The 9,401-nt window shown below is 42.6% G+C and overlaps 2 protein-coding genes across 2 annotated transcripts; one reads left to right on the top strand and one right to left on the bottom strand.

Annotated features, from left to right (window-relative positions):
* Window positions 1–610: 610 nt before the first annotated feature.
* Window positions 611–4,189, top strand: SARC_12006 (hypothetical protein). Its single transcript, XM_014293897.1, has 2 exons — window positions 611–1,035; window positions 1,351–4,189. Exons 1-2 carry the CDS (start codon window positions 862–864, stop codon window positions 2,980–2,982), a joined length of 1,806 nt encoding a protein of 601 aa, XP_014149372.1. The 5' UTR covers window positions 611–861; the 3' UTR covers window positions 2,983–4,189.
* SARC_12005 (hypothetical protein) lies at window positions 1,287–8,304 on the bottom strand (the record flags this gene model as incomplete). Its single annotated transcript, XM_014293896.1, has 5 exons — window positions 1,287–4,608; window positions 5,239–5,527; window positions 6,465–6,719; window positions 7,202–7,456; window positions 8,100–8,304. Coding segments are annotated over 5 exons (2,071 nt in total), but the record flags the coding sequence as incomplete, so codon positions are not given.
* Between the last annotated feature and the right edge of the window lie 1,097 nt (window positions 8,305–9,401).

The raw sequence follows: 9,401 nt of genomic DNA, 5'->3' as shown, positions 1-9,401 counted from the left end.
ATATAAACTGTCACTACATTTTAATAATTTGAACATTTTTTAAGGCTATGTGGATCATGAATAATTAAGATGTATACTAATAACTCGTTATCTGCAGTGATACTGGAAACTGTTACTATAAAATTCGTATATGCGTAGTAATATTATCTCGAATATTTCTAAAATATGGCATCTATCTATAATTAATTATACGTATGTAAAAGGGAAATCCAGTGCCATAGTGTGCGATATCTACTATATATGCGATCTTCGAGTATGTTTGTAATTAAAGTCATGCTCCAGCGCAAATTCCAATTGTTCTGCACTGCAGAGTGGCGAGTGCAGACAGTGAAATATATCCTGTTTGCTGTATAGAGCTAAGAGCACCGACTACTATAGTACTATGTGAATGAATGATGATAAACATGACTAGTATACGTATAAAAATAAAAACTGAAGATCAAAAAAGTAAATAAGAGTGTTCTGATTAGAAGATCTGACCTCCTAAAAAGCAATAATATATGTTTGTAACAATCGTATTGGATAATATGAACGTTTTATGCAAAGATGCCGTTCTCGGCGAATATAAATTAAAGAATCCCAATACACGCACACTTATACTGATATACTCATAATGTAGTGCTCCACAAGTTTCAAAATTTGATACGTCTACAGCAGATTTGCCATTAGGAGCACAGTCAGCACACGTTATGATCATTGCGTATGCACTATTAGCGTATGCACTATAAACGTATGCACTATACTGTGTATATAAAAGACATACACCTCTGTAACTACCACATACACATACATACCTCTATAGTTTAGTCCGTGAAGACCTTCAAGATATATTACCCATTTATAAATACACTATCTGTAGGCATGCACATCCGAACAGGCACAGTTCTTGGCGTTGTGCTTGCGTGTTCAATCGATGGACGCCAAACGGAAGGTCTACCCATCACTCCCGAGGAATGGTTGGCTTACTATGGGCCTACATATACCGAAATGGGAAAGTTGAATTTCGATGGATATGATCTAGTACTTTCTTCGCCGGTATGTTGTCAATCGCGCTAGTGTTTTCAATCTTCATTGACACACTACAATGACTTCCGTGTATTTTTTAGATCGTGCAAGTATACTTGAGTCCCCATCGAGTTCCGAATTGGTGTTATATGCCAATGACAAGCTGCTGAAACATAAGGCACTCAATTGACGTTGCGATTTAAGAATTGTGCAATGTTGAACATAAACGACATTGCGATTTATGAATTGTACAATGTTGATAACATTCATTCACAGTGCATGTTTACAAAAGTCATTCTGAAAGACTGCCTGATATTCACGTTTGATTCTGTTTCGTTAATATAGAACTACTATCAAGTACTGTATCCTCCCGGAGACCCTATTCCGGACCGGAAATTTCCCGTGTTAGACCTATGGGTATTCTCCGGCGGAGAACCCGCACCACTCGTGGTAGAAGAGCTTAAAGGGTCAAAGGACTACGATAGCATACAAGCATACGGGGACGCTTGTGAGGAGGCGTGTGCAAACATCCCTGAGAACGGGTGTGCAGGATTTGGAATCCGGTTTTTGCCCGGTACCGACTCAGATAATACACTCTGTGTCAATCTGCTTAGATCAGAGGTTTATTACTATCTCCAAGAGTTGTACATCGAGGAAGATAGTGGGTTCGATTCGCCATCGACCAATGCGTTGCAGCTATACATCCGCAACCCGGCTGATTTCTGTTCGGAAGGCGAACAATACGGTTTTAGTTTGTGTGGTGATGGTGGGGGTGCATCGAGATTGGGTTGTGTCGGTATCAAGTACAAAGAGAGCTGTTATAGCGAAGAGTGTACTTTCTATTCGTTTACCGACAACGACGGAAATGAGTGCGAGGATGGTCTGCATTGTGTTAGCACGGATATCTATGCGAGTGAATGTTTGAAACCAGAAGATGTTGACGAGCTCAAGGAAAAACATTTCAACTGGTTTAGACCTGGGTATGAAGAAATGCAGAAGAATGTCAGCTCACTGCCAGATGTATATCAGTCGAGTGCAAATCAATTGCTATTAGTGGACTACGTAAACCCAAGCTGCGCAAGCGAGCCATGCGATGATAGAGGTGGAAATCCGAAGATATCGGATGCTATTGAAGATGTGAAGTCACTCAGAGGCGATAACAATTTTGATACAGTAGATGAGTACGCCAAGGCCTGCTCAGTTGCCTGTGATAAGGCAAGCGGAGGGGAGAAAGGTGCGTGTACGGCAATTGGATACGTGTATAAGCCCGATATGCCGGAAGACAACAAATGTATAATGCTCTTCAGCGATAATTATAATATTTACCTCCAAGGTTACTCAACAGAAGATGGCGAGTTGGTTGTATTTGAACGCGACGGAGAGGAGGGCCACACAGAAAATGACATGTTGAAAATGTATCACAAATTTGATTCCTGTTCTAACCCGGATTTGTACTTGGATGTCACCATACGAGCTGAGGGTTCCAATTTCCTTTCTGCCAGCGGTAGTATATTCTGTGAAACCCCGACTGAGGTAGACGGAAACTGTATTGCTTCAAATCCGGAAGAAAAGCAGTGCGTGGAGGGTACCAGCTGTATGCTAGAGTTTGATGAGCGATGCAGGGCAGACGGGTACAATCCAGAAGATAGCATCAAAGAACTCGGGAATCTGAACAAGCAGTGGGTTATTGGAGAAGGTGATGACACACTTTACTACCGGGTGCCAGCTGTCGAACTTGTGGTGAGCGATAATAATGATGAAACTGTAGACATCAGCGATTTGAAAGATATGACCGTTGTGGAACGATTTGAAGCATGTGCTCAATATTGCTACGAACGAGAATGGTGCCAATCCTGGGATTTACTAGATGACAAGTTGATATGCAATTTGTCAAAGTTATGGGTACCAACTTACCCGTATAATGGCAAAGAAGACCTTGACGGTGCTATTGGGTCGTGGTTCTTTCCAAGGTTGTAAGATTTGGTATTTTCTAGTGTAGAGTAAATGTATACATAAGGCAAATAAAAGCCTTGAGCATAGAATATGAAGCACGCAAATCATCATCATATAGATATTTATATATATCTATATACTTTTTACTATAGAACTCTACCTGTAATAGAAAATTCGTCTATTGGACGACGGTGGCATGAATCTGTTGATGTTTGCAGGGTAAACATTTCTGATGTCAACTAAATGACCTAAATTTTTGTAGGATGCATGCGCAAGAATAAAATAGTAGATAGTGAATGAAGACGGGAGGCACAAGCTTTACTGCAGCATTTCAACGGTGTTCTACTGAATTTTTTTTCGTTCGTTGTGCATAATACCACCTATATGGTGACGGCAATGTGATGTATATCTGTTGAGAGATCAATCCACAGGAAGCTCACCTCGAACACCGCCCCATGTACAATTACTGCAGACAGACTAAGAAGGTACGAAACAACACCAGCTGAATCCTTTAGCCAATGCAATACTGCCAGGCAAACAGATACACATGTGGCGTGTAGTAGATACGTGAGTAAAAGACAGTTTATTGGGGATACGGTGGGTTATTCTTGTTATTGGTAGGATACGGGGCTGTATTCACACTATTATTTGATCCTGTATAGGGCGAGGGGTATTGTTGTACCTGCTGGGTACCCCCTCTTTGTGCGTTGTGTAAGCTATTTCTTCGATACGGGTCGTGGGGTGCTGCCAACGGCTGGTAGCTGACTACCGAGGCCGTACCAATTAGTCTATTTCCAGAACGGCCCGGTTGCCTGTTCGTGTTACTACCGTTGTTATCCGGATATGGCGCATTCTGATTGGCCGTGGGATACGGTGCTGTGTTCTGGTTTTGTGAATGATAACCTCCATTACCGTATGCTGATTGGTTCTTTAAAATAGACGTAGTAGGGGAGTTCGAGGCCGAGTTGGACTTAGAGAGCCTGTGGTCAGGTATCAGAGGGGGCAAGTTTTTGCGCTGCACATCCTCAGTGTGTATAGTCGGATTGCTTGGGTATGGGGCTGTGTACGGTTGCGACGGTTGTGGCACCGGCGCACTAGGATGAGTTGGATATGGTGGCTGGCCATTCGCCGATGAAGTAGACGCCTGTCTCTGCGGCGACCCAGCCGGAGCGTACTGGTAGCTGGAGGCGTACGATGTCGACACCACACTGGGCGTGGGCATCAGGCTCGCAGGGGAGGGTCTGGGGCGGATGCCCTTACTAGCCATAAAACTGACCACCTGCTCGGGTATCTCGGCTAAGGTGACCTCGGCAATGCTGCGCTCGCCTTTGGTCTTGAAGTCTCGGTACGGCACAAACTGAACGATGTCTCGGGCCATCTTCCTTCCCTGTCTGTTCACCAGAGGCGCATCGTCTGCGTCTAAGTAGTCCATCGCCCCGAAGTCGGCCTCGCCCACCCCTACGATGACAATACTCATAGCTTCAGTACTGGCTTTCACTATCTGGTCGATGGTGTTGTCCATGTCGCAGATCACTCCGTCGGTGAGTATGACCAGGATGGTGTACTTAAGATTCTTGGCCGTGGTTCCCTTGGCCTGTGCCAGCGCCGTTTCGATCATTGGCGAGAAGTTAGTGGGACCCGAGAGTTGTACTGTTTAAAATAAATAAATAAATGAAAACAGCATTAGATTTAGATCACACCGACAGCCAATGTCGTAGTTAGGATATCATTAGCTGAACGGCTCATAAATTACATCGCATCAAGTTATTGTACATTATTAGGGAGTTATTATACATTTACATTGCACAAACACAATATAAATCTACACCGTATCGAGTTCTCTCTGATTCCAGGACAAATATTGCGTGCATTTCAGCTCAATAAACCAGTGGCGCATTTACCACTGGACCAAGATGTGTGGCCATGCGACACTAAAGCAAACGGACTGAAGTGACCAACCACTAGGTAAATATCGTACAAGCTAATTTAGACTAGTATAACTATTTTATGCACATATGAGTGTATAGTCTCGATACAAACGAGCGAGCAGCGGGAATACGTGCCCACGTGGCAAAGCTTGAAAACTCAATTGTTCTAATTTTTTTAAATATCAGCAACACGAACAACCACATACACAAGGATGTCACAACATCATGCCAGACGACTCGCAACAATACACAGCTGAAAACTCTAGACTGATGCTACCGAAGTCACATGACGACGACGTAAGCAACACCCACGGGCACCCTCACAACCGACTGAGCCGGATACCACACTCACCTGAACTTAGACAGTTCTGATAGTGAGCAAGCACTCCGTCTATGCCCGTAATTTCGGGATCATTATAATTGAAGTTGATTGGAAAGCAGTGGCTCACATGGCCGTTCGGTGGTATCCGCGCCCCAAACCCGTACGACGGGAATTTGTTGTCGGCATCATAGTTGGCCAGGATTTGTCCCACTTGTTGTATGGCGGTGACGTAGTCATTGGGTACGTTAGGGTTCATGTAGTGTAGTGACCGTGGGTCTGATGGACCCCTATTGGAGGCTGTGAAGTCGATTCCGATCATCTGTGGCGCATGGTAGGATACAGGCATCGACAGGTAATGTGAGATATCAGCTGGTACATATATAGTGAGATATCAGATGGTATATATATATAGTGAGATATCAGATGGTATGTATATATAGTGAGACATCAGATGGTATACATTTATATATATATATATATAGTGAGATATCAGATAGTATATTTAAAAGTGGACGCTGTACTACAGCTATTGGTCGCAGCTAGTTACCGCGAGTTTGACGGATAAATCTTAGTTCTAATTATGAGATCGCCTGTTAGATGCATGGTATCGGCACGTCACATCAACGTCAGACGTTATAATCCTACGAGCTAAGAACTTATTTGAATCGAACAAATGTGTGTGACTACTTATCTCACAAATGGGCAAGTCGTTTACGATTAACTGTGAGAACGCGACAATATGCTGCGCGAATCGCAGGCAAGTGATCATCTGTTCCACGCAGCAGCTCGATATAAAATATGCGAATCAACCAACTGAAGCCGAGATGAATTCATTTACAAAAGAAACATGACAATGAAACAGCTCACTTAAAGTTTCCTATGATGCTCACACATATATATACAACCAACATATACATGATGTACAGACCAAGCAGCTCACATGACAAGGCTGTACGTATTTAGCACACACCGCAATTTTACGCAATCATGCACGAAGAACAACATAACAATATTCGTACTTTGCGCGTCAGACTTTATTCATATTTAGCAAACTCACTCGGTTGCCGGTTACCTTGAATTTGATATGTATATGCGCACACTTAATATGAAACACACCCACAATCTCTGAGGACGCGCTAATACATGTATATTCGAACACAGCCTCGGAGAAAGCCCTGCGATATGAATACTCCACAATGAACCACAAGCCACACGTCACAGATCACAAACATGCATTGTATGTGAGCCGAACTCACCAAGCCTATCTCCATGCCGCTCTTGACGTAGTCCAGAAACGTCGAGGCCACAATCAGCTCACACTTCACACAGTGCAGGAGACCAGAGTGTTTGTACTTCTTCTTCTTGGCTTTCTTCTTCTCGTTGATAACCGGCATCGAACTGGCTGGCCCCTGAGACTCTTCTAACGCGCGCACAGATGTGTATACCGTTCCTATGTGGTCCTCTGAACCATCGGCGTTCCAGTCCACCACATCTATCCTCAGCGTACGCTCCTACGACACGAGGGATTGAGAATTGACATGGGTTGTGAGAGATCCGTGACGGAACGAGCGCAAGCATATTGATATACATGATACAGACAACATATTTGCAGAAGGATACTACTGTGACGCACAGATTGCTTTTACAAACTGCTGATAATACAACTAGGTTGTGATCGGTTGCAGCGGGAGGCGGGATCTCATACCCAAGGGTCACTGTTCTTGAATCTTAGGCAAGTGTGAATGTGCTCGAGCTCGATGTATACATCGCCTCGTGTTTCCGAATTCGAATTTAAAGGTTTCGAATAATGGCCAGGGAACATCAATAAACTCAAAACTCACTCGCATTCAGGAATTCAAAGAAACACTCACATATGAATTTCAATAAGCAGAGAAACAGAACAATATTAGATATGCAAAAAAAAATAGCCCATACAACATCAAAACCACGACAACCCTTGCAACCGTATGGGATTTAGCATGTATACACTTACCCTATCGCCATTGGCCAGTGTCTGGAAAGGTATGGTGAATCTTTTCCAATTCGGGTTCAAATTATTCTTGATCACATCTGTCTTGTATACAGCGTCGAATTCGCCGTTTTCTCTCTGCCGCGATATGCGCAGAAATGGGTCGCTTTTGCCGAATAATCCGTCTTTATTATCTAGCTTGGTGGCCTTGAAGTCCAGCGCCACTATGGACTTGCTCTCAATCATTTCTTCGGCAGACACTTGTATGATACCGCCGATCTAGATGAGGTGTACACGGACATTTATAACAAGCGCGTACGATTGATCTGTGTGATAATACCAGGAGATTGTTTGGCACTGTACCAGTATTATATAGAAAGAAGAGTGTGGCATACAAACCAATGCAAACAGCCACGACGACAAACTCACGCAAAACACGATAGAAATATACGCACTGACCTAAAAGCAAAACAATACAGACAACACGCAATAGAAATACATAGCTCTAAAGTGTGTTGTGTCGGAATGCACACTATGTAAGAGGAATACAGACAGTTCCTGATGCCATAATTCACTCGCAGAACTACCAGTGAACATTCCTGTGTAGATGATAGTACACACCCAATCGAGTACATAAAGAACTCCCGTATACCCACCGGTTTTAGAGTTTTAGGGTTCAGGGTTACTAATCCCTAAACCCCAAATACATAAACCCCTAAAAACTCGGAAAATTTGAGTGTACATGTTAAAGCCTCGAGAACAAAGAGGGTCTGTGCGTACTATTTTCTCGTCTTCTCCTTCACTAGCTGAGTTATTTTCGACTAAATTTTCCAGCTGCTTTTAGTATACTTGCAAATACATATGATACCTACTAATACAGCACAAGCAAACAAAAACAGCACTCACCATACACTCCCCCTACCTTCCTTTTCTTCTCATTGACCAACTGTACTTTCTTCGATTGTCCGTTCGACGTAAGGATGCTGCTCAGCGTTAGCTTCACCACACCGATAATATCTTGCTTATCTAAGCCCCCGTCAGGCTTGTCAATATCCACCACAAGGAGTCGTAACGTTTGGTTTTGCTCAAAATTATACGCCACTGTGACCGTTTTTGTGAACACTGCAGCCGAGGAAAGAAAATGAAACAACAAACAGACATAAGGATTGATAGAGCTACAAATGTCAATGAAGCATAGGGAGTGGTGTATAGATAGACGCTTGCAAAAAAAGTCAGGCTGGTCTTACAGATGTTTGGCCGAGAGCAAGTATAAAGCCATATAAGGATGCATATTCTGTACAAGCTTACCAGATAGAGAATCTACGATATGTACTTGACTTTATCTGAACCGATATGTATGTGTCGACATGTATGTATGATTGGACTTATGTATGTGGTTATTCAAAATCAAACAATATACAAACATGATAACAATATGGACATGTATCTATGTGATGTATAGCAGTAGACTTTATTTAAACATACGTATATATATATTTACACCGATAGATGCGCAACGCATATTTTGAAGCATACACACGCATACATAACAACGTGTACCTAAACAGACGCTTGAGCGCCTGATATTCATATTGGGAAGTGAATCTTTACGTTTAGTCACACACACGGTACACTACACACTCATGTTGTGGGAACAAGCTTAAACGATATAATACAATTCAGACGCAGAAACGCAATCAACTTTAAAATAGGAAGTTCATGAACATGCTCTGAGCAGAAAAACGGAGTAAGGCCATGCAAGAACTATTCCATTCATATACAATTTGAATAGAGGAATAGGAAGCAATGATGGGACAGAAAAAAATTCAAAATAGGCGGACTTGAAGTGCGCAATTGCATTACTATTCGCAGGTGTAAAAGACTTACTCTGAGTAACAAAAAACCATATATCTATCAGTGCAGAAATTGGTCACACATACACAAAGGCATCACAATAAGTGCATGTATATATGCATGTATATTTGAGTGCGTATTTGGATAGAGTATATAGTCCAGCCCTCATTAACAAACAGCTAGTATAGTGAAACATCGGCTATAAAATTGCTGCAGTGATGTCTGGAATATCAAGGCATGCATACATATCTACACAAATACGGATGATATACCAATGTAATGTGCCCATCTCTTCCAAAGACCAATACGTGAATCTATACCTACATGACCGTCGCCTATAAAAACGCAATAAGATACAGGTGCGTCCAAA

The sequence above is a fragment of the Sphaeroforma arctica genome (assembly GCF_001186125.1).
Source record: "Sphaeroforma arctica JP610 unplaced genomic scaffold supercont1.2009, whole genome shotgun sequence".
Taxonomy (NCBI): Eukaryota; class Ichthyosporea; order Ichthyophonida; genus Sphaeroforma; species Sphaeroforma arctica.
Note: the sequence above shows the minus strand (reverse complement) of the source record. Positions and strands in the feature narration are given on the sequence as shown.